We start from the raw sequence: 26456 nt of genomic DNA, 5'->3' as shown, positions 1-26456 counted from the left end.
CACAAGCTGATGGCTTCACAACTCATTGCGACTACCACTAGGATTACCTTGGTGTTTTTGGAGACCAAGTCTCATGTACCCTAGCCTCAAACTTCTTGGGTAGCCTAGAATGACCTTCAACTGACCTTCCCGCCTCCTGAGTCCTGAGACTATGCCTCATTTATGTGGTAGTGGGGGCTAAGAACAGGGCTTCACATAGGCTAGGCAAACAATTCTCCCAACTCAGCTACACCCCCTAGCCCTTAACAAGTCTTAAAACCGAAGGAATTTCACACCATTCAACTTCAAGTCCTTCCTTTTAGGAAGGACTTCCAAATCCTTGCTGCAGGGTAGGTACAGGAGCTGCAGGTCGGGCCCAGGAGCTGCAGGCTGCCTGCTCTTGCTTCACAGTGAGTAAGCCATGCAGTTTCTTTAACACACACAGCACCCTAGTAGAGACTCTGCTGTCTTAGGTGGCTTGTTCACCGTATTCCCTGGATGAGAAAACTGGAAGCAAGCACAGAATGATCTGCTAAAAGCAAGCTGAGATTTTACTCAAGCCAAGCCATTAGCCTGCGGCTCAGCTCAGTGCCAGGGCCATGTTTACATCAGGCCTTAATCTCGTCCCCCCCATCAGACCAATAAAAACTTGCACAGTTAGGAAAGTCAACTTTGAACAGGTTTGCTTTCTTGGAACAAATGCTGTATATAGGTCAGATCCGCATACATCAGGCCTAACTGTGGACATGTGGCAAAGGCAGGGGTTCATCTCCACAGACATAGCTCTCAGATACAAAACTCTTGAAATGAGATGGTGTCCAGGCAGAGGATGTACTCTGTTCTGTAGTATTCACGGAAGCAAATACACTGGAAATACATTATCCAACTGAACAGTTGGGGATCAATCTCTCAGTTGTTGGGGATCAATCTCTTAGTTGCTGACTTGGTTCAACATGCAATTAAAACAAACAAAAAAAAAGTCCAGGTTTTGTCAGGCATGGTGACTCATACCTGTAACCTAGCATCTGGGAGGCCAAGGAAGAGGATTACTGAGAGGCGGTTAGGAAGAGAACTTTCGTCCTCTACTTCCCAGAGCAGGAGGGTGCAGATGCTCACACAGCAACGCGGGCAGACACAGACGCGCACGGGTCAGTAATGCCACCAACAGGTGCTGCTGACCTTCTAGACTGCAGTGGTCTTTCTCCTCAATGGGCAAGGTCAAGTGTAAAGTGACACCCTCTGAATCCCTGGTCCAGTGGGACTGGCCCAACCCAGTACCTGCATTGATTCGCACTTAAAAAGAGCAATGATGGCGAACACAGAACTCACATCACCAGTAGGAAGCCCAAGCACAAACCCATCAGCAACAGCATTAGTACCAGGGGAAGCTATCATGTGCTAAGGACGAGGTGCCCAGGCACCAATTTTAGCAATTCTATTAGATAGGCATCATTGCTGCCCCTCTTTTGTTTTTTTTAACAGTTATTTATTTATTTTATGTATATGAGTATACATTGTAGCTGTACAGGTAGTTGTGAGCCTTCATCTGGTTGGTGGGAATTGACTTTTATGACTTCTGCTTGCTCTGGTCAACCCTGCTTGTTCCAGTAGACCCCGCTTGCCCTGGCAGACCCCGCTTGCTCAGTCCCTGCTCCCTCCAGCCCAAAGATTTATTTATTATTATAAATAAGTACACTGTAGCTGTCTTCAGATGTACTAGAAGAGGGCGTCAGATCTCATTACGGGTGGTTGTGAGCCACCATGTGGTTGCTGGGATTTGAACTCATGACCTTCAGAAGAGCAGTCAGTACTCTTACCTGCTGAGCCATCTCGCCAGCCTGCTACCACCCCCCCCCTTTTGATAGATACGATATACTCATTACCTGAAGCACAGAGAAGTTGATTAACTTCTCTAGGGTCACAGAGCACATGCCTGCCTGAGTCAGGTAGAGTTTCTGTTAAGGTCCTAGCTAGCCACATTTGTAAGGTATGTAAGTTCAGGAAGGGGGTGGGAACATAGCATTAAAGTATTATTTAATAGTAGAGTTCATTTCTGAGATGTTGAGTTTTGACCCACTAACAAGGGACTGAGGTGCATATTTTACATATCAAAGCAGACCTGGCCTCTAGGTTCTCCCAGCTTCCTTCAGTCCCTACCTGGCTTACCCTGACTCCAATTCTAAACTTTGCAGCCCAGTGCTGGGGCTGCCATTACCTATATAACCCAGACATTTTGGTCCCCACCTCACCCCCTGTACTCATGCCCTTTTTCTTTCTCCCCCAACTCAGTCCCTACCCCCATGGCAAGTGAACTTACCCCAAGAGCAGCTTCCTAACAAACTGTATTTAATATAATGTAATCTGGCTCGAATTGGCTCACTTCACTGGCGGCGAAGAACTAATGTCTCACCAGTACTCCTGGATGAACTTCAGCATAAGAGCTATTTTGGGACTAGCCCAAATAGAAATTCAGTCCGGGAGCTGGGAAGATCGCTTTGTGGTTAAGGGCACTGGCTGCTCTTCCAATAGGACTCAGGTTCAATTCCCGGCACCCACACTGGAGCTCAAAACTGTCTCTAACTCCAGTTCCAGAGGATCTGGCACTCTCACGCAGACATACATGCACACAAAACACCAATGCACATAAAAGGAAGAAAGAAAGAAATCCACAGATAAAACAGTTAGTTAGACCAGGAATTGTCTAAGTACAGCGTATTTGTATAAATAAAATTTTACCAAAACACAGCCATGCAAGGCTGGGAAGCATGAGGACTTTAGTTCAAATCTCTGGTACTTACATAAACAGCTGGGTATATGGCCTAGTGCACTTGTAACCCCAGTGCTGGGAAACTGGGCACCAGGAGGCTCACTGAGCTTGGTCGCCGCCTATCTGGTTCCAGGTCCAGCTAGAGTCTCTCTCAAGAGGATAAGGCAGAGAGATAGAAAGGCTACTGGATGTCTTCAGGTGGCCTGTTTACATATTAACCCTGTACTGACCACGGACACCATCCCCCACCCCCTGAATATACACACCACACACAGTGCCAATTCCCGAGTTAAAGAACAAAGCCAGGGCTGGTCTGGTATGTGGTTCAGGGTAAGGGCCCAGAATCAGAAGAAATAGACCCCATGTTCCCCAAAAGCTCTTGGAATAAAAGAACAAGAAGCTTAAAACTCTTATGTTTGGAGACACAGAAGGATTTCTACACGTCAGCTCCCTGACTGGCTGAGCCCAGGGCTTGCTGATGTAGAAAAGCTCTAAGACACACAGCCCTTAGCAATGATCGTCTGAGGAGGAGGAAAGCTGGAGGGAAAACCAGGAGCCAGCAAACACAGAGGGACAGTGAAGCTAAGCTCGTGGGACATCAGACATGAGGAGATTCCGAGCTTCAAATATACCTTGGGAAAGATCTTTCAAGACCGAGATTCTCAAACATGAAGTTTCCCCCATCAATTCTACATTTAATTTCCAAAACGCAACAAAAGATCCTTGTATCATTGACTCATTAACTTTTTTTTAAAGATTTATTTATTGTAATATGTAAGTACACTGTAGCTGTCTTCAGTTGCAGAAGAGGGTGTCAGATCTCATTACAGATGGTTGTGAGCCACCATGTGGTTGCTGGGATTTGAACTCAGCACCTTCGGAAGAACAGTCAGTGCTCTTAACTCCTGAGCCATCTCACCAGCCCCTCATTAACTTTTTTTTAAATAGTCATTTGAACACAGCATCTTTACTGCAGAGAGCTGTGATGAGAGCCATGCAGGAGAAGTGCACGCCAGATGTGACAGGCCAAGATGGAGTGCCTACCCTCCCACGCACTCAGAAAGACCACGCCTACCAGCCCTCCAGTGTTTGGAAGGAACCTTCCTCTCTCACAGTACCCTTGGGAGGGTCGCACATTCAGACCTTAGCTGCTATTGTACCCTGTCACGTACTTGTTCCCAAACCCCATAAGGGCCTGAAAACCACAGTGAACATATGGTCTAATGTTTCCCTGAGGCACGAGAACACAAGCCAGCCTCCGCTATGGCTCTTCCTCCATCCGCACTCTTCCAGCTTCCTGCTTCAGACAGACCCTGGATCTGCTGCAGACTTCCTTCCCTTCTCCAGGGCTGTGTGCTTATACTGCCCAGGGACGGCTTCCTGCTCTCCTCTCTCCACACTGCAGGGTGGACCCCCTTCCCTCCTCTCTCCATAGGAATCCCCCAGTGTTCATACCAGTGTGTGGCTCCCTTCAGCAAGACACGGAGTCTCCTGAGAGTGCAGAAGGACTATGTTCCCAAAGGACCAGGTCCAGCTTGCTGAATGGGGGGCTGACATTAAGCATGGATGCTCAAAGGAAAGCTACCAATTCCTTACTGAATTAAAGCAAAAGAACACCTAACCACATGCCAGCAATTCTAATGGCCTGGAAGAAATCTCCAGGAGTCCTGTTCAGGCCAGTGGGTACCAAAACTATCACTCCATCACACATGGAACATGGAGAATGCCTGCCTGATGCCTCATGACCAGGCAGTTCTAAGTGCCATGCTCTTCCTCAAATGCAAACCCCAATAGGGCCAATGATGGGCAGTGGTCCCTAGTGAGACACTTGCCAGATGGATGGCAAGCATTTAGGAACTCCCCCCCCCCCCAGACAGAGTTTCTTTGTGTAGCCCTGGCTGCCCTTGAACTTAGAAATCTGCCTGCCTCTGCCTCCCAAGTGCTAGGATTAAAGGCGTGCGCCACCACCGCAATGGTTGACACATGGTGGTGTTGATTGCATTTTTCGAATGTACTGACCCACAGTCAGCCAGCATAAGGAAGTTAAAACCTGCCCTTGGCTGGTGAGACAGTTTAATAGGTGGAGGGGCTTGCTGCTAAGCCTGACAACCCGAGTTCTATCCCCGGGTCCTACATGATGAAAGAAGAGAAGAGACTCCTCCAGGTTGTCCTTTGATTTATGCACTACACACACACACACACACACACACACACACACACACACACACACACACACAAACTTACAAATAATGTTAACAATAACAACAACAACAACAGCAACAACAAACAAAATCCTGCCATTTACCATGTAACTGGGTACATGGTAAAAATACTAGAAGGTACTGTTGTTACCAGTGCTGAGGCTGGGCAATGACTGAAAGATGTGTCTCCATCATGCCGTGCACGCAGTTATCCTCTGTTCGTATGACCCCAGCATCAGATGACTTTCCTTTCTGTGTCTAGCTGCAGGGTGATGGGCAGGAAAAAGCGTTGACTTGAATCTTTCCTTCAAGCTGCAGGTGTGAGATACCTGCTCAGGGTTCTGGGGTCAGTCATGGCATTCTTTAAAAAGCTCTCCAGATTAAACAGGAGATGGAACGGAATGGACATTGCTCAGTCTTTCCGCTGGACACTTCTCAACACTGCTCTCTCTCGGGGCGACCCTTAGCCTTGCTAGGGAGCACCAACTGCATTTGGCGCAGTTGTACTGAGGCCAGATGGTGCCACACCAACATGCAAAGGCAACCACCAGTGTTAGATACGCACTTTGAAAGCCTCCTGCAGAGGGAGGCTCAGCCATAGTTCCCAGTCCCAGCTCTCGAACCCAGCAGAAAAGCCAGGGCCAGAGAGACCTGCTTAGAAGACTCCAGGGAGGGCTGGAGAGATGGCTCAGCGGGTAAGAGCACTCACTGACTGCTCTTCCGAAGGTCCTGAGTTCAAATCGCAGTAACCACAAGGTGGCTCACGACCATCTGTAATGGGATCTTGACCTCCTCTTCTGGGGTGGGGGGGTCTGATGACAGCTACAGTGTACTTACATGTAATAAGTAAATAAATTTAAAAAAAAAAAAGACTCCAGGGGAAGACTATTTTTAGTAATGGGAGGCTTCCCAGGGAGAAGTCTCCTTGGGCTCAGCTCTCACCCTTTCCTGGATTAATGCTTACTCAAAGACAGGGTCTTCATTTTAGTCACCAATGGACCTCAATGGCACAGTTTAAAATAGTGCTAACAAAACTGCATGATGATGTTCTCAAGAGTTGACAGATGCTGGCTTGGCAGCCATTTTTCGAACCTGAGGAGCTACAGATGTTGACTGGAAGCCTAACACTGTGAAAGCTTCAAACAAGCCTTCCTATGAAGCAGAGTGTCTGAGCACATCAAGTGTTGGCAGTTGGAACTGGGTCCCACTGGCTGGTGGCAGACAGAGATCTCACAGAGAGAAAGAGGATTCCTCCAAAAAGGACTGGCACCGCGATGAAGCCTGACCTAAGGCAAGCCAGTATGAGCAGTGGTCAGCTTGGCAGCACACACTAGTGGCACATGATGGTAATCCATACTGTCAGGTTCAATGGTAGTAGCTCAGAGTCAGACAAAAGAAGGAACCGGAGTTTCCTGCCACAGTGAGAATCACCAGGGTGGCCTTACCAGCCGTGGCCAAATGCCCAAGTTCCCTGGGCTGGGAGTCATGGGAAAACAGTGCTCAGAGTATAGTCAGGGTTGGAGGAGGGAGGCTGAGACTTTGCTCTGATAGATACAGGTGGCGTGTGTGGGTTCAGGAATAGATGCTCTCAAACCTTGCAGGAGTTACAAGGTGAGCTCATGCGCTGCGGAAGCTTGGGTGTGGCGAGGTGTGGAGGTGTCAGGGAGAAAGGCTGCTGCAATGGGGAGCAGATCAGATCAGAGTGTATTTCAAGATGAGGTTAGAACCCATCAACTTTAGAGGCTGTGAGTTCACAGCCAGGGGCTCACCCTGACTCAGGTTGTGGCCCCAATGTTAGCATTCTGTATAAACTCTACCCCCACAGATACCTGGCAACAGCCAAGTATGCTCCTCCCATGGTTATAAAAGGGGCTGCTTGCCCCCTCCTCTCCCTCTTACTCTGGCTTCTCTCCCTTGCCACTTTGCTCCCCTTCTTTCCCCATTCCCTTCCCCCCTCTCCCCACGTGGTCATGGCTATCCCCTACTTCTCTACTCTCCTTCTTCTCTCTGCCTTTCTCTGCCTCTGCTACCCTCTTAACTCCCCTCCCCATGCCCTAAATAAACTCTATTCTGTACTATACCGCTGTGTGTCTGATCCCTCAGGGGGAAGGGATGCCTCAGCATGGGCCCGCCCTTCTCCCACACCTCGCCAGAATATATTCGTATAGCTCTTTCTCTTTTTATGATCACAAGAGCCCCTAGCTGGGTATTCCAAGGACACTTAGGATTTCAGACAGAGATCAATTTTTCTTATGCAAGCTATGCTGCAATCAGAGAAATTCTCAAGGGGTCTCCTGAAGATAAGAAAAGGCCTGTAATGCCTGTGTGACCCAATGAAGCCAGCCCATACATTCTGTAGGGATGAGACAGTAGATTGAAGTTCAAAAAACTAAAATGGGCTAATGGGATTTAAACAATGGAATCTGGGTGTCCCTTGAGATGTGGGCTTGGGTGTAGCTTGGTGGTAGAGTATGCAGTTAGCATTCTCAATGACCTGGGGAGAGCTCATTCATGGGGTATTCAATGAGGGGAGGGGGGCTTTGCAAGGCAGGGAGGTGGGAACTACACTTATGAAAATATTAGTTACTTGTGCTCACAGAAGCAGAAGAGGCAGGGCCTGTCCTGAAAGTCACCCTGGTAGGGAGCCAGGTCACTTGACTCTCCAGCTGTTTAGAGGCTATCTCAAGCTGAGCCACTTCTCAAGTTTCATTCTGAGCACCAAAAAGAATCCAAAATGAAAGTGTTACATAGGTCTCAGAAACACAGAAGAGGAAGCCAGGTGTGGTGGGGCACATCTGAATTCCAGCCTTAGAAAGCATGGCAGGAAGATCAGATTGCTGCAAGTTCAAGATCTTCCTGGACTAGGTAGGAAATTCCAGGACAGAGAGCTTATCTTAAAAAAGCCCAAAACAACAGAAAGACTCAGAGGAAGAGGATGGGAAGGCTAATTTATTCTAAGTCAGACCACAGCCAGCCCTATAGAGGCTGACAGAAGGCTCTGCCCTCTGTAGAAATCCCATCTGGAAACCCTCAGAGAGCAGTCTTGGGCAAATCTAAAGAACTCAAGGCAGTCTTTTCATCCCGTGAAACGAAACTCCAACCTCAATGCATTCATTATCACCCTACCATTTCTCCAGCTACCATACTGAACAGGTCACAGGCCCCTCTATTCAGACTCACTCTGACAAATCATGCTGAGAAATACAAATTAGGAGGGCAGCTGTCTCTCTTTGCTGGCAAGGACGCCTACACTGCTCATTAGAATGCTGAATAGCCATGGATCTCACTGAGTCACGCCCCAAGGTTATGGCTGAGCAATGTGATCAGGATTCATAGCTGGAAAAAGGCAGGACCAAAATGGGGTAATATGGGAACTAGCAGGCAAACACTCTTCAACACCCATACCTGAAATATTGTCAACTGAGATCTGGAGTGCTTGTCTGAGTGAACAGATTCATAATGCTGCATTCAGAGCAGATAGGACACACTGTGGTAGTCATCCACATCGCTGTGTAGGTGGTAACCAGAGGAAACATGTTCCCAAGCCCTTGCTTCTTATGGATTTAAACGTCAAGGATATTTCTAAGCTTCTGGAAAACTGCCTTTTTTTTTAAAAGATTTATTTATTATTATGAATAAGTACGCTGTAGCTGTCTTCAGACGTACTAGAAGAGGGTGTCAGATTTCACTACGGGTGGTTGCGAGCCACCATGTGGTTGCTGGGATTTAAACTCAGGACTCTTCTGGAGAGCAGTCAGTGCTCTTACCCACTGAGCCATCTCACCAGCCCATGCTTTGTTTTAAGTGCAATATAGTTAATATACAGAGGAAAACAAAAGGTTTCAGATACAGACAGACAGACAGACAGACATGCAAGCACGTGCTTGCACACACACATACTCACACCAGAAATTGGAGCTAAGAAGTCTAATAAATTATCTAAAGAAAGATGAAAACAGCAACTCAGAAAAAGTCAAGCCAAACACCCAGTCATCAAGCAGAGTGGCCATTTGGGGGAATAAACTTGTCCTCAGCAGAGCTAAAACAGTTTTGAGCCCCTACCCCCTGTCCCCTTCCCATTTCAGGGACAACCTGATATGATGCAACCTCATTTGCATAAAAATAGACAGCTGAGAAAAAAACCTTCAGTAACAAAAATAGTTGATTTATAAATATTCATGAACACATAAAAATACCAGGAGAAAAACAATCGAATGGAGAATTTTATTTGACAACTGCTCAATGTAGTGTGCTGGGACGGACGGAAATGTATTGGTAAGCCCATGGTAAATTCTACTGTCTAGCGGAAAGGCAGGCCTGGTAGGACGGGGCATGGGTGAGCACCGTGTCCTAGGACTCTTCTTTCTTGCTTAGTCATGTATTAAAGTGGCTGCTTGTAAGTCAAAGCAGGAAATTAGCCAGCCCGCAATATCTGTTCCGTGTATCTGCTAATGTCTATTAAGTATAAATTAGAAACATCACACAGGATTACACTGACTGAACAGTTACAAGTTGCTAGGAAACAAGAAGTCAGGAAGACACCCAAAAGTCAGGTCCTTCCCATCCTTGGTGGGACATTCATCAGGACTCCAAACACACTAGGCTCTCACTACTGCAGGATCTGGGGACACCTGGAGCCCTAGAGCTGGCAGCATGGCAGTCGAGGTTTCTGAGTGATTTAATTCCAACTGCTTAAGAACTGGGTGTCCCCTCCCACTTCCAGATGCCAGCTTCAGGGAAGTGCCTGACTGATGAGGTGCCAGCCTGCCAACTTCTATGGACAATCCTCCTGCCGATCAGTGAAGCATGAAAGAGCTTGATATCCAATAAAGTTTTTAGATTAAGCAAAATAAACAAAAAAAGGCTGGGGATGTAGCGGAATGGCAAAGTATTTATCTGGCATATTGGAGGAAGGCCCTAGGTCCTCATTCTAGTACCATGTAAACCCCTTATACATACTCAGACACACTCACAGAGAACAAATAAGGAGCAATAATAGTAAGAGGGACTAAGAAGATTTTTTTCATGTATGGTAATGGTGGTGGTGTGAATTTTCCTTAGCCCAAGACACAGCAGTCAGACTTCCACACAGAGGAACCCCTCCCTTCTGCTCTCCTCACCCTGGAATAACTGTGACTTCCTCCCTGTCAGTCATCTGCCTTTACTTCACACCCTCCGCACCCAAGACGGCCCCAGCTAGCATTTAGAGAATCCTCGACAGTGCTCTGAACTGGCCCTTCCAAGTCTCTTTTCCAGAAGAAGGAATCCTTCACAAATTCTCCCTGAGGAGATAACTGAAGAGTTTGGAAAATAAGCCTGAACTGTCCCACACAGCATCAGAGTCCTCTAGCAATACACACGAATCACTTTGTCCCATGGGGATGCAGAGAATAATGGCAGGATGCCAGCCACTGTGACCATCAGCGGTGACAGGGACCCAAAGTGTGGACAAAGGGCTTTACAGACACATTAATCCTCAGGCCCCGCCTGAGGGATAAAGCTCATGTTTGCACCATCATTGACAAAAATGTATACTCAGACCGTAGGCACCCACTGCTGGCTACAGGTAGATGGCATTCACCTGTGAAGCCTTGTGCCCACCACAGTACATGGCCACCCTGGTCTCCACTCCAGAAATGTCTCGAGAAGGAACCATTTTGTCCCACTAGCCATCATGAGTTGTCTACAGGAAAGGTAACATTATTCATTGGGCCAGCAACACAGTTAACTTGTTCATTGAAAATTATGAAAGCCTCTAAATTATGAAAGCCTCTACCACGGGCCCCACAAGATGCTGCAATACATCCCTGGTCTGAGGGACTGGGGCTACGGGGTTACTAGGTTTCCAGGGATACATGCAGGACACAACTGAAATTCTGTGATTGACAGGGCAAAACCATGGAAGGTCACAGGATGATCAAAGTTTAAAGACCCTAGGATGTCAGGGTACACTCTCAAGAGTCCTCTCAGGTCTCCCCACAGCGCCGCTGACAAGACTCAAAAGAGACTGGCTGGTGTTCTGACTATGGCTGAAAGACCTGAAAAGACAAACCAGCACCACAAACCAAACCCAACCTACCTGTACCCGTGCCTCCAGGAGGGCTGCTCAGGACCTGGAGCACTGTCCCTTTACCATTCAATATCTACAGCAACATGTTGTAACAAGAAATGGAGGCAGGCTATGCACAGGCCAGGCGAGTGCGCTGGCAGGAACAGGTGGCGACTGTACTGTTAATGGCTTCTCTTCACTGAGCATGTGAAAGGAAAAGCTTTCCTTCACCCCATGGATGCTGGCAGACCTTGGAGGTGATGTTGACCACGGAGAGCAGTCGGCTGCCTCAGGCCACAAGGTTGCAAGCAAGGTTGGTTTAAGAGGTGGCCAATGTCACAGCTTGCTGCTCTGGAACCTCTTTGTTTCTGCTCCTCCGCTCTGAGGAATAGCAGGCAGTGCTACAAGCCTGGATATCAGCGTCAAATGACGTCACGACCAGGTCCAACCTGTTCTTCCACCTCCACGGGACCTCATTTCCCTGATCTGCAAGCTACCTCTGACTGAAGACTCAGAGGGGTTTGTAAGTGTGCACACCTGTGGTCTAATGTAAACCTACTAGCCCGGGCATCACTGACATACGTAATGCGATCCACCCTCCAACCAAATGACAGGCCCGAACTTCAGAATGAGACCCCAGGAAAGAGAGAACAAACTGGAGCTAATTGTTTCTTTATACATCCTTTGCGCACAATAACCTAATAACAATGATTTGTTACTGGGCTCCAGTGATCCCAGGGACTTAGCAAATCTTTCTTAGTCTTCTGCATGAATACGGGAATAACTGTCTAGGTGCCTTAAAAGAAGTCAGTACCCTACACCAAGTCTCAGATCCCCAGAGGAACATTCATTTTCTGGTGAAATACAGGCTGAAAACCCATACAGGCTGAAAGCAGGGAGAATGCAGCAGCATTTCCAACAGGGCCTCTTCCTTTCCTAGAGGCAGGTGCTGAGACCACCACCGTGTCATTCCACAACCAAACGCTATTATCTCCTTTAAAGTGCACTGCTGACTGGAGCAGCATCTGGCACACTTTAATGAGCGGCTGCATCCTTTCAGAGGGCTGGAACTAGGGCAGCCATTCATCTGAGAGGGTGGACAGCGCACAGGCACCACACAATGGTGTGCTGCTCGCTGGCATAAAAGCCTCGTGAACATTTTCAAAGTCTGAACATAGCTTAGGAAAAGCATTGCCATTTAATTTCAGGACTTGATAATCTCAAAGACTTGAAACAGTTTTCTAAGAGTAAATACTAGGTTAAAAGCAACAGCACATTCACCATGTGTGGATGCCATCTCCCTAAGAGCAAATAATAATAATAATAATAATAATAATAATAATAATAATAATAATAATAATAAATAGTCTGAGAAGGAAGCAATATGAAGTATTGACTAGTGCCCTCACCCAGGTCTGTCTGGAACAGTTAGGGGATGTGCCTTGGGACTGCTGAACAGTGCTAGTACCACGGCTACCCTCAACTGCCCACTCCACACACCAGCAGCAGGGCCAAGTGTGGTAACCCCTGCCTCGGTCTGATAAGAAAGAAAACAGTTAAGCAAGTATCATCCATAGGAGAAGTAACCAAAAGGCAGGAGGGAAAGGATGTGAAATCCAGTCATGGATACACTTCACTTCAAAGAGTCAAGCAGGCCAGAACTGGAAAATCCCGGCAACCATGACCAAAAAATCAGATTACCAAATTAAGGAGACTGTGAAACCCAAACACGGAGCTCTGGGCTTTGGAAAGATACAGCGGAGAGAAGGGCAGGTATTCACCAGCCAGGAGCTGAAGGAGAAAGGAGCCCCAGCTCTGGAGGCTGGAAACAGGCAGGTGGAGGCAGAGCCCAAGTCAAAAGCCTGATGTGGGGGTGGGGAGGCAGGTCAGAGTGCAGGAAGGAGTGGCAGTTAGTAGTTAGCGGTGCCTCTTGCCTGGGGGTGGGGTGGAGACCAGGAAGGAGGGCAGAACAAGAGGCAGGAAGCTTTGAGAAGGCTGCTAGGAAAGGTTTGGATCCCACAACCTCAGACTAACTAGTTGAAATATTTAGCAGCCAAGAGAAGCTTGCTCAAGGGAACAACCCAGTCCAGTGCCCTCACCTCTTGAAAAGAAGGTAGATGCATTACTCTGCCTGTCTCTATCAAAGTGTGTTTAGGTATGCGTATGTAAATGTATACAAAGCAGGCAAGAGAAGGGGTTTAATAAAATTAACTTATGCTGGGCATGGTGGCACACACCTTTAGTCCCAGGCAGAGGCAGGTGGATCTCCGTGAGTTGAAGAGTCGCCTTCACTGCACATAAAAATAACACAACAGCCATGTTTGCAACAAAAGAAATGATGCAGTAACAGAAACCTGACTTTCAAGTACTGCCACAGAGGGCTGGAGACAGAGAGATCATTTGGTGAAGCAGTTGCCTATTGTGAGCCCCTGGGTCCAGTCACTAGCCACACACCACACATACACATACACACACCCCTCATACACATATGCACACATACACACGTACACACAGGTGGTACAACCATTCGCAGAATCCTAGGAATGTTTCATGATATATTAAGCTTAAAAAAAAAAATACACAGCTAAAATGATCCCAATTTACAGAAGGTAAAGATGGTGACACCTGTCTATCATTCCAGATACCCAGAGGCCAAGGCCAGAGGACTGCAAATTCTTTTGATGTCTGTCTAGTTTACAAAGGAAGTTTAAGTCCGGTTTGATCAAGGACACTGCAAACTAAAAATAAGATAAAGGGACAGGAGATGTAGCCCAGGTGGACAGTCAGTGTATGCGAGCTTCTGGGTTTTGTCCCCAGGAACAGGGAAGGGGGTAGTAGGTATGGGCAGAGAAATTATGAAGAACAAAGGAAAAAGTTCATCAATATCTTTCAAATATTTTCTAATTTTACACTTTACACTGGTGTGGGTGCAGGTGAATGCCACTGGTGCGTTTCTTAGCACTCTTTGCTCCGTGTTTTTTTTTTTAAAGATTTATTTATTATTATATGTAAGTACACTGTAGCTGTCTTCAGACATACCAGGAGAGGGAATCAGATCTCATTCCGGATGGTTGTGAGCCACCAAGTGGTTGCTGGGATTTGAACTCATGACCTCTGGAAGAGCAGTCGATGCTCTTAACAACTGAGCCATCTCACCAGCCCTGTTCCGTGTTCTTTAATAGAGGGAAGAAGCTAGCCAGGTGAAGGAAGCTAAGGGGAGGCGTTCTACATGTTAAGGAAAACTGAGGGGGAACTTAGAGCCTGGATCTAGCCCTGGGATTCATCCCTAGGTCCTACCCTCAAGTCGTCACCTGCTCTGGAATCACCAAAGAATGGCAGAGGAAGTGGGGGGGGGGGGCAAGAGAAATTAGGCTGGGGGAGAATGAAGAGGGAGACTTGGGGAGAATGAGAATGAAGTCTTGGGGAGAAAGGTCTTTGTATAGCTGAGTGAAGGGGTGGGGGAGGAGTACTAGAACGATCAGGAACAGAAGACAGCACACAGCCCCAGCTGCCAAGGAGCATGCTAATGTGGGGCTTCATATGCTAAGAGACTACAGAAACAAACCATCTGCCAGGGACAGCCCAGTGTCTGGGGCAGGGCCCCTAGGTGCCAGTAGGTCTCCCAGTGGATTGGATAATATTCTGGAAGTTCTGCAGGATGAGTTAAAGACTGTGGGAGGACTGTGGTAGGGATGGGAGCATGTGCTTCAATTGACAGCTTTTACTTCAGTGAGCAGCAACCATCCTATGGTATGCAACCTGCAACCTGCCAAGAGGGGCCATGAGAGAGACAATTACTGACCACTTAAGGGAACGGAGGGTAGTGAGAGATGTAGACAATGGTGCGGCAGACCAGGTGCTTTATGGGAAACTTCTCTGCAAAAAAAAAAAAAAGGGGGGGGGGGAAGCACCAGACACATTCTCAAGATCAGGAGAGAGGTTTGGATTATTTATAGATGCTAATTTATTTCAGCAAAAAGTAGATTTAGGCAAGTAGGTGACAGCCCATTGTTATTCATTGTTTTCAAATGTTGCTCTATTTACTATGAAAGACCACCTTTTCAAGGAAGACATTTAATCCCTCCCAGGACCCACTTAGCAACTGAATGGATGTCAACCTAACCCATCCCACCCTCTCAGGCGTGGCAAAGGTTAGTGATTGACCCACTCCAAGAGTTCCTACTAAGGGGATCTTTTCCTTTGGAGAATGGTAGCAAGATGTGCCTGTGCTTCCTAGTATTTCTTCAGGCTGTTAGCAACATCAATGTATGCACATACGCACACAAGTGTCCTATGTGTGTGTGTGTGTGTGTGTGTGTGTGTGTGCGCGCGCGCGCGCACATGTGTGAAAACAGCTCACACTATCCAACAGAAGGTCATTTAGTTCACATAAGTTACATCTCCACACTGGGGGAACCCGATTTACAGGCAAATTTAGGAAGATTTAATTTTGTGCAGGTTTCATTTAAAGTTTATCTATACAGCAGAAGGCACATGGAAAAGCTGTAAGATTGTAGTAATAAGTTTTTGGGGAGAAATATTTCAAATTCAAACAAAGAAACCTCGACAAACTTTCCTCTTCGACTCGCAATATATATTTTTTTTCTTTAAAAGCTGGGCTCCCCCTCATCAAAAACAGAGGAACAATCAACGCCTCCACTGATGAATGGATTAGTGTCCTTCATTTTTACAAAGGATTTTTTAATACTTCAAACCTGTGCAATCCAAACCAGCACCTCCCCCACTGGTTTCAGGACCTAACAGTTGGGTGCGCAGAGAGGCGGCCAACCCACTCCATTGCTATTTCATTGAACAGCTTTACAGTACAGTAACCTTTACAAAGCAGACGAAACTTTCAGGCAGAGCCAAAAAGGAAACCAAATCAAACCAAACCCTACCTTGGGTTTTCTTTTCCTCTCTTCAGGGACTGTCCTCTGCAAACAGCTGCATCTCCAGCCGAAGGGCCCAAGAAAATCCAAGCAGACAGACGCCAACCCCGGCTATCTGAAGCTTGCCCGGCTCCCTGCCTTTTATGTTGTGTTTTGGGCTAGGCTTGCTTAATTCATTCCTGATTCTACTCAAGAAGCCCAGCCTCTCAAGGCTGGCGTGAGAAGAATTGCTGATGATACTTTCGACCATAGGTGCAAATGAGCCACGATCCACACACCAACAGACATGCAAATTCATGTACAAGTCCAAAGAGTAAAAATTTTCGAAGATATTTAAAGATGAAGATGCCCCGGGATTAAAAAAGAAAAACTTAAAATATTTTAGCAATGATCTTGGAAAACCCACCCGGGACAACACTCTTTGCTTGAGCTGAGCTTCATTTACAGCTATTTATCCAAGTCTTTACAGAGGGCAGCTGAATAGTTGCCATGACAACTTGGTAAACAGGCCTGAAGGAGCACTGAGGGGTTTACTGGATTGTTTTGTTTGGAGAGAAGAATAGTTGCTTTAATGGTTCCTCTTACCAAAATCTTCTCAAAAGGCAAGGCTGCTTTTACAGACCTTTTGTAGGAGACATTCTCTGAGCAAAAGGAAAGCCCTAGAAGTGTCAAAGCCAGTCAGGAATATTGGAGGGATAAGGAAAAAAGAAAAGAACCCCTAAGTCTAGGTACTGATGTGGGTGTACGGTCTCCAGTTAAGTACACAGAAGAAATGGAACCGCCTCAGAAGACCTTAATTTACCATAGTTAGTTAAAAGAACAGACAGCCTACAGAGTTCTAGAAAACTCAAACACATTTTTATTCTTCACTGTTTGGCCAGGTAATCACAGGATAATCTTATAAAATCTTTTTTTTTTTTTTTAAGATTATCTATTTACTTTATGTATATGAGTACACGATTGCTCCCTTCAGGCACACCAGAAGAGGGCATCAGACCCCATTACAGATGGTTGTGAGCCACCATGTGGTTACTGGGAATTGAACTCAGGACCTCTGGAAGAGCAGTCAGTGCTCTTAACCTCTGAGCCATCTCTCCAATCTTCTCTCTCTCTCTCTCTCTCTCCCTCTCTTTTTCTCTCTCTCCCTTTCTTTCTTTTCCTTTCTTTCTTTCTTTCTTTCTTTCTTTCTTTCTTTCTTTCTTTCTTTCTTTCTTTCTTTCTTTCTTTCTTTCTTTCCTTTTTTTGAAACAGGGTCTCTCTCTATGTAGTCTTAGCTGTCCTGGAACTCACTCTGTAGACCAGGCTGGCCTCAAACTCAGAGATCAGCCTGCCTCTGCCTCTGGAGAACCGGGATTAGAGGAGTGCACCACCACCAACCAGCAAAAAGATTTCTTGTGTAAAATATTCATTACAACTTGAGCCAACTGCCTACATTTAGCACTTTGGATGCATTAGTGATACCATGAAAGTCAGGGTCTCTTTTTAGGGTTCTAAGTCTCAATAATGAAAGAATTTAAGAATAGACTCAAATGGCATTTCAGTCCATTTTATTAAAATGGACTGAATAAGAAGCATTGAAAGGAAGACCCTGGAGCAGAGGAGCTACCGGGCTGCCTGAGGAAAGGGGGGTTGGGCAGAAAAAGAGAAAGCCAAGTCCTTTAAAGCTAGCCTGCAGGTCAGCTAGGTGGTGACAGAGCAGCCACGTGGTGGGGGGAGGGGGAGCTGTAGGGAAAGAGTGAAGGCTGAAGCATTAGGAAGAGCAGACTCAGAGGGAAGAAGAAGAAAAGGAAGGGTTACAGTCTGAGGAACTCAGATGAGCAAGACTTAGGAAGCTGCCTGTCTGCAGCTCAGTGAGTGAGTGCACCAGAGGGCAGGAAAAGGCCATCATCTTCTTAAAGGGCCAGTTACCCTTCCTATCTCATTAGCAGGGCTTCAGGTGCACCTGGCTTCCTAGGGCGTGGTTCCTTGGTTAGGTAATTGGTCAGTCAAACTGAACTCATTAATTTTAAGCACGTTAGAATAGAAGCCTTATATAAATGCTGACTATATTTCTCACCACCAATGTGAGACAGGCATGGATTACTTCATGGTACTATGCAGCTGTTTTAAGTCTCTACACCCTCACGAAGCACACACAGTCATGCATCTATGTCACAGTTATCAAAACAATAGTCTAGAGGCAAGAAAGTCATTGCCAGGCTACTCGGCCAGGCTTGGACACAAGCCTTTGATGGATTTCTGTTTCTCCCATTGCTTTCAGGGCTTCCCGTGCCTGATCAGCGCTGCAGTCTCCCTTTCGGGCAAGTGCCTGAGCTACATGTGAATGTGCTAGACCAGAGCTCTGTACCTCCCAGAGCCATGGGGGTTAAACCTCAGCCCTGGGCAGAGCATGAATGACCCAGTGGCTACAGGTAACAGAAGCTGGGGCTCAGGGAAGTTAGGGAGAAACATGGCCCCAGTTCTCTCCTTCCTCCATGTGGACTCTGGGGTCAAATTCAGGTTGTTATGCTTAGGGGCAAGCACAGATACTTGCTCATCCCTCCTGCTGGCCCCTTGAGCGACATTTAAAGGACATAACTGGAACTGGAAAGATGGCTCAGTAGGTAACTGTGTGTACTGTGCAGGCACACAGCATCAAGTTCTGATTTCAACACCTATTAAGAAGCAAGCTAGGCTTAGGAGCTGGAGAGAGCTGCCTCAGAGGTTTAAGAGTAGGTTGTTCTTCCAGAGGTCCTGAGTTCAATTCCCAGCAATTACATGGTAGCTTACAATCATCTATAATGAGATCAGGTGCCCTCTTCTGGTGTGCAAGCATATATGCAGGCATAACATTGTATATATAATAAATAAATAAATCTTACCAAAAAAAAAAAAAAGGGAAGAGCTAGGCTTAGTCACATATATGCCTGTAACCCCAGTGTTTGGAGTACAGTTGAGGGGTGGGAGTGACGACTGTCTAGAGAAGGAACAGAAGGATCTCTTGGGCTCTTTTTAAGACAAACAAACAAACAGCCCAAGGTAGAGTGATACAGCAGGGTCTCGCCCAAGGAAGTGCACAACACACAAACCAATGACTACACAACGCACACATACACGCACATGCTTACAGAAAGAGAGATAACTGGTCCTGAAAGAGATTATGTTTTGTAAAGGTTTTTCTTGTTTGTTTGAGACAGGGTCTCACTATTCTATAGCCCTTGGTTGTCCTTGAACTCACAGAAATCTGCCTACCTCTGTTCCCGAGTGCTAGGATTGAAGGTGTGCGGTTGTGAGTAAGCCCCATACCCCCCAGCCTTTTCTACTGTCTTCACAAAGGATGGATGGAGCTCAGCACCTAACTCCACTCATAGCGGGGACACTTGCCTAGCTTGCATGAGGCCTTGGGCTTAATCCTCAGCACCAAGAAAGCAAAATAAAACCAGTCCAGCTCATCCAAGAAACAAAGTCATTTGATCCAAAGCCTGGGAAAGAGTGGATTTGTAGGAATGATATTCATTTTATGCACTTTGTAAAGCAATGACAGAGAGGTGGCACACGAGCATTCTGAGTGGAATAGCTGGCACCCTTGCTAGTTTTTGTTCTGTCTGTAGTGACAGAAAGGTTTGGCACTTCATACTTATGGAAGCTTAGATTCATTAAAAGAAGATCCTAGACAACATTTGGACTGAACAAGTGATGTGTAATTCCAGAAAGCGCAATTCAAATATTAATCTCCAATGTTGAATCTCTTTCTGCTTTACAATTGCTGTGGGCAGATCTGCCACCCACCTACATCCCCCAGCCATGGAAGATTCCAGAATGTCCATCCTATGCAGAAATCTCAATATTTGAGTAGGAACTACCAACCCACACGTGGAGAATGGCTTGCCAAACAGTCCTGGTGTGACTGGAAAGCAGGGGGTATCAAGCCTGGGGAGGGCCACTTGATAGACATCGGAGGTAAATCAACATGTAATATGTCAAGACTCATCTATATTACATGTGTCATTTCAACTTTGACTTACTGGCATATCCCAAGGTGACTTCCAATTATAGAAATGAAAGATGATCATAGGAACATAATGCCAAAATTAAATTAAGTTACTGGGGCAGCACCAAAGTTTAAGACAGCACTGGATCTTTCGCTTTGGTAACAGTGAACACCATATACCATGGCACTTCAGGGATGTATCTTTCTTGTACCCTGAGTAATGCAGAAGGACACAAAAGAAGAGACAAGCTTGCAGAGTGGGACTTGAGCACTGTCACTGTCTATCAACCTGAAAATCTGAGAAAGCAGTGCTGGAAAAGAAAAACAAGGGATGAAAATGTGTGCCTGCTTAGGACTTCTAGTTCAGGTAAGCCTGTGTCTGCCGTAAGCCCAGGACTGGAGTTGGGGTGTGGAATGGGAGCCGTAAGGACTTCTGGCTCCTGGGTGTCCAGCCTCATAGGATAATTAGCAATCTCCAGATAAAATAAATAAATTAATCTTTAAAACAAAAAAAGAAAGACAGAAAGACAGACAGACAGACAGATAGACCCTCTAGATTGCAATGAGAGACCTTGTCTCAGGAAGCACACAAAGACACACACACACACACACACACACACACACACGAGGCACTGATACACACAAATAATGTACACATAAAGGATAGTGATAGTGTGTATCTTTAATCCCAGTACCTGGGAGGCAGAGATGAATGGATGATTCTAAGTAAAAAGCCAGTCTAGTCTACATAGTAAGATCCCCTTTTAAAGCAATACATAAAAAGCCAAACAAACATCAAAAATAAGGAGACAAGAACATGCTAAAAATCATCAGAGGAACTATTATTGTCAGAAGGTTTAAAAGAAATCACAAAAAGAAAAAACAAAAGCAAAAAAAACCTACTCTAAAGCTATGGGTAGTGGCATGCACCCTTAATCCTAAAACTTGGAAGGCAGAGCAGGCAGATCTCTGAGTTTACATCCTGGTCTACAGAGCAAGTTTCAGGATGATCAGCATTACACAGAAAGGAAAGAAAGAAAGAAAGAAAGAAAGAAAGAAAGAAAGAAAGAAAGAAAGAAAGAAAGAAAGAGAGAAAGAAAGGAAGGAAGGAAAGAAAGGAAGGAGGGAAGAAAGGAAGGAAGGAAAAAGAGAGAGAAAGAAAGACAGAAAGAAAGGAAGGAAGGAAGGAGAAAGAGAGAGAGAAGAAAGACAGAGAAAAAAAGACAGAAAGAGGGGCTGGAGAGGAGGCTCAGTGGTTAAGAGCACTTCCAGGGGTCCTGAGTTCAATTCCCAGCAACCACATGGAATCAGATACCCTCCTCTGGTGTATCTGAAGACAGCAACAGTGCATCCATATACATAAAATAAATAAATGAATCTTTAAAACAAAAAAAAAAGACAGACAGACAGACAGATAGACCCTCTAGATTACAATACAACCACAAAAACAAGGCATCCGAAAGCCATGACAGAAAGGCAAGTAGCACCAGGTACGACACTCAATGTCCAGGGTTCAGTGTGCTGGTTCATGAGATCCATGCCCATTCTCACTGGCAACAAACACTGATGTCTGCAGTGTTCTTGCTCCTCGTGCCTTTAGGGGCTGTCCAGGATATCGTCAAAATGAAGAACTTTGTGTAAGATTTTGAAAGCAGCAGCATCGGAGTTGCAGAGATGGCTCAGTGGTTGAGAATACTTGCTAAGCAATAACTTGGACCAGAGTTTGGCTCACAAATGCTTGTACCCCTACATTCCTGGGATCCAGTGTTCTCTTCTGGTATCCATACTTACATAGTCATGCATACCATGTGAGTGCACATATTCACACATATACATTCACAATATATAGAGACCACAGTCTAAGAAGAAAACCACGGCATCTTGAATCTCTATGGTTGTTACCAAAGCTAAAGAGCAACTATTCAAGTCACTTATTCAATTGTGGGGGGGAGGGGGAAGAGAGGGAGAGAGAGAGAGAGAGAGGGAGAGAGAGAGAGAGGGAGAGAGAGAGAGAGAGAGAGAGAGAGAGAGAAGAATCATGAAAAAGAGGGAGACACTGATGTGTTTGAGCGGCGGCGGACGCGTCTGCAGGTATCACCAGGCCTAGACAGTTCCACGTGTAAGAGGTTTAATTGAGAGGGAGTAGGAGATAGCGGCGCAGAAAGAGAGGGGAGAGAGAGAGAAGAAGAGAGCAAGATGGAGGAAAGTACCCATATATATATATATAGGTTGTGACGTAGCAGTCCAGGTAAAGGTGGGAGCTGAACCCAATGGATTCTGGGAATATGGTGGCCGTTGCCCTGGCAACAGGTCTGTGGACTGGCCCATGTATCTCCCGCAGGTTCTGGATACTAACAGAGCCCCATCCCCCTTCCCCCACCAGGTACTTTAGCATGCAAAGGACTGGCACCTTTCTGAGGCCTTAAAGATATCATCTCTATGTGTGCCTTGCTGCTCTGGGGCAAATAGCAGGTGCTTCAACACCTTTTACCATCAAAATCCTATGTGGCCTATCTGACCATCTCTCCCTTTGGTTTCTCCTCTTGCCAAATAGTCTGTATTGTAGCGTACGACTACAGTCCATGAGATACATCTTGGTCTCTCTCTGCTTGGGCCTGGCCTTTAGCCTCCCCTCACACACTGGCTGTCTTTCCCTTAACTCTTCCCCAAGACCAGCCTTCCTATACTGTTGCTATTGTCTTTCTCTATAAGACATCAGCCTTGAGAAATGAGACCTAAGTCCTGACCTTTGGTGAGAAGACAAGTTTTTGAAAACTTGTCAACAAGTTTTATATTCTTAAAACTTGAGTAGAAGCCGGGCGTGGTGGTGCACGCCTTTAATCCCAGCACTTGGGAGGCAGAGGCAGGCGGATTTCTGAGTTTGGGGCCAGCCTGGTCTACAGAGTGAGTTCCAGGACAGCCAAGGCGACATAGAGAAACCCTGTCTCGAAAAAACAAAAAAACAAAAACAAAAAAAACCCCAAACCTTGAGTAGAAATGTTCTGGAATCCATGTTTCTCTCCTCAAAACTAGGCCCTCACCATAGCAAACCTATGACAGATTAAGGAGGCATGGTAGCCAGGCATGGTGCAAGAGGCAGACTTGGCTGCTGCTCTGGGCAGTTGGCCCTGGCTTCACCTTAGCTCCTGGAACTTCAGATAAGTTCTCAGCAGGAAGGCCTCGCTAACACTCATCAGTTGGCCTGGCCCCTTCTTTAATTCCTTCAGACTATCCTCAGGGTTTTCTGTGGAATGCTAATGAGAGACTTTTCTGATGAGATCTCCCTTGCCAAAATACCAGGCTGGGAGAGATCACAGGCCAGGGATGCCCTAAGGGAGAGATGCAGATGAGGTCCTGCAGGTTTGCTGTCAATCCAGAAGTCTCCCACGCTCTTAAGGCAGTTTGGGGCCAGCTACTGCTACACCAAGAGAAGGAGGTTGAAGGGCCACATCACCTTCTAAATACAACTCACACAGGAAATAGCTGCCTTAAAATGGCTATCAATCCCAGAGCAGGCTGCATACCACCTCCTGTTAGGAGGATATTTTCCTAGCTTCATTACAATTTGGCAGAAGAAAGAGTCTCTCCCAACTCTATACATATAGTGGTGAGGGGCAGGGAGGGATGGAGGAAAGGAGGAGGAGGAGGAAGAGGAGGAAGAGGGAGAGAGAAAGAGAGAGAGAGAGAGAGAGAGAGAGAGAGAGAGAGAGAACCAACAGCAATACCATACAAAAAAACAAAAGCAACAAAGGATCTCAGATTCTTCCAACTTGACTGCCTATCCTGGGCTGGCAGGAAGGAAGGCTCTTGGTCCCCACACACCTGGCCAGTCTGTGACTCTTGCATGTGGTCCGGTCCTTAATGCACAAAAGGAGCCCCCTTCAGTTCTAACCTACAGCTCTCTAGCTGACAGACTTGGGAGCTATTGTGGTTGTCCCTTTTGGCCACGGAACCTGAAAAAGACTAATTCTAGACTTTGTCCAGAGTAGCCAACAACCTCTTCCTTAGTGACAAACAAACATCTTCACAGTCACACTTCCAAGCTCCCACAGTAAGCCAGAATGGGCATGCATGCATGTGCATCTCATCTTCCACTGGGGCTAGGAACACAGTCCCCATCTGTAAAGAGGGAAAGCTAGACTCCTTCTGGATTTATCTTTGGACTAAAGGCATTTGTGAGATATTCCAAGTGTTTCTTAGTGCACAATGGGCAGAAACAAAACCATATTCTTGGTGGAAAGGAATGAACGCTTATCAGGTCACCTCCTGAAATCTCCATGTTCTAATTAGCATTCTTCACACTCATAAACCACACCTATGTTTTAGACCAGAGATGAGTTGGCTCTTGTGTCAGGGACCTCATATTCCAGTGCCTTTAAAATGGTATCAAGATATTTTTTACAACCCATCCCTTGGCATGTTGCTAATTAGTGTCTGTAGTAAGTCTGGGTGGCACAGAGCTGAGAGCTGAGTTGGGTCACTTTGTAAAGTATAAAACTCAAAGGAACTAGGTACAATCAAATCTCAGCATGAAAAAAATAACAATAAAGAAGAAGCCATTTCTTTAATTCTGGCTATGGGCAGGGTTCAAGTTTCTATAGTCTGACAGAAAAATAAACTTTGTGCCATCTAAGAACAGACTTCTCAAGATGAAATTTCTGTTGTTAGAAAGGGCAGCAGTAAGGCGCATTCCCATTTCACCGAATTTGAGATGGTAACAGAGCATTCCAGAAATGTCTCACGGCAGGAAGGAAATGGATCAATGGTGCACCAGAATCTAAAGGGCATCCAAGCCCCCAAGCTCCCAACTGAAAAAATGCTAACAGGACCAAAGGATGAGATATGGTACTTTTAGCCCCATTACACCGAAGCGAGACACTGCCAGGTTAGGCCAGAGCACACAAGAACACAACTGTGGCCATATGTGGAATCAACACAAGTCAAGTCAGGGGCCAGAGTCAAGCATCAAGGGGAACATGGTCACAGCAGCTGCAAAGCTGTGAGATTATTTCTCATCTTCATCTTCTATCCCTTCACATGTCAGAGTTCTTGAAATTACTACCTTGCAGGGAGGGGTCTCTCTCTCTCTCTTTCTCTCTCTCTCTCTCTCTCTCTCTCTCTCTCTCTTCCTCTCAAGACAGGATTTCTCTGTATAGCCCTGGCTGTCCTGAAACTTACTCTATAGACCAGGCTGGCCTCAAACTCAGAAATCCTCCTGCCTCTGCCTCCCAAGTGCTGGGATTAAAGCCACCACTTCCCGGCTGGGGGTCTCTCTGTTAAGAAGGGTTCCTAAGAGGCTTGTTTGCCAAATGAAAATGAATTCATAACTGTTTGTATGGGCTCGGGATGTAGCTCAGTTGTTAGTGATTGGCATGCATGGGGCCCTGGGTTCTGTCCCTAGACTGCATAAAACTGGTGTGATACATACACTTGCAATCCTAGCTTTCAGGAGGAGGAGGGGGAAGGATTAGAAGTTCAAGGCCAGCCTCTGCTACATAGTGAGTTCAAGACCAGCCTTAGCTACATAGTGAGTTGAAGGGCAGTTGCAACATGTGAGACCGGGTCTTAGAAAAAAACAAAACCACACAGACACACACATACACATACTTGTGTCAAGATTTCCATTCAACTTTGAATCCAGTAACTACTCATACTTAATATCCCACTTCTCTTGTTAAAGTGGCTTTTGCTTTTTAAGGTGCTCCTAGGTGAATTGTGTCACTTAAAAATTTTACCTTTAAGCTATCTTATAGTTGAGTACTTAAAACAGGCCTAGAGAGTGAGTTCAGTGGTTAACAGCAATTGCTGGGCCACGGTATCCATTCCCAGCTCCGTTATGGCAGCTCACAACTATATGTAACTCCAGTTCCAGGGGAGCCAATGCCCTCTTCTGATCTCCAAGAGCATTAGGCACTCATGTGGTGTACAGACATACACGTAGGCAAAACATCCACACACATAAAATACAATAAATATAATTTTTAAATTTAAAATATCAAGTACTTAAAACACATTGTTACTTAAGTTTATAACCTCACAGCATTTAACAATAAAGCTAAAAAACAAAAACAAAAACAAAAAACCCAAAACAAAAATAACAGCTACAAAAGAAAAACATACTAAATGTTTTTTTCTTTCCTGCATTTTTGGAGCTGGATCCAAGCACTTAAAACAAAAAAGCAAAGCGACAGGACATGTTGGCTTTACCATGTCACTTTTGAAAGTAGGGTTTCTTAGGCCCTAACATCATCACTCAAAAGCTCACTCACGGGCACAGGGGATGAAAGGTTACACACTCACTGTCAGGTTACAAGAATGCCATGTCCATTCTCAACCGTCTATAATGACAGCCCCTCCTAGAGGCTGTCCTTGAGGAGAGCCCAGGCTGGCCCTTTAGAAGCCTTACCTTCTGTGTGTTTGGCTTGATGCATCTGACAAAGAAGGGGTTAGAGGAGCTTAGTGTTGCCATTAAGGAATGCAGGGAGTCCTGTAAGGAGGAAGAGGACAAGTGGGTTTAGTCAGAACAAAATAAAAAATAACAAAAATCAGAGGAATAAGAGTTTTTCATTTTAGCCAGGCAGTGGTGGTGCATGCCTTTAAT

The 26456-nt window shown here is 46.0% G+C and overlaps 1 protein-coding gene across 4 annotated transcripts in view; it reads right to left on the bottom strand.

The window, feature by feature from the left end:
* The window catches only part of Myo10 (myosin X), a 201052-nt gene that overhangs the window by 46469 nt on the left and 128127 nt on the right, over nt 1-26456 (bottom strand). The window contains exon 19 of one of the 4 annotated variants that reach the window (XM_031360245.1): nt 26262-26342. In XM_031360245.1, coding sequence (XP_031216105.1) covers nt 26262-26342 — 81 coding nt within the window. Of the gene's footprint in view, nt 1-11026; nt 11308-12697; nt 13742-15894; nt 16334-26261; nt 26343-26456 lie in introns of those variants that run through there. The other 3 variants (XM_031360247.1, XM_031360248.1, XM_031360249.1) reach the window with 3 other exon arrangements.

This window comes from Mastomys coucha, unplaced genomic scaffold (genome assembly GCF_008632895.1).
Source record: "Mastomys coucha isolate ucsf_1 unplaced genomic scaffold, UCSF_Mcou_1 pScaffold8, whole genome shotgun sequence".
NCBI lineage: Eukaryota > Metazoa > Chordata > Mammalia > Rodentia > Muridae > Mastomys > Mastomys coucha.
The sequence above is the reverse complement of the archived record's forward strand: the minus strand, read 5'-3'. Positions and strand labels throughout refer to the sequence as shown.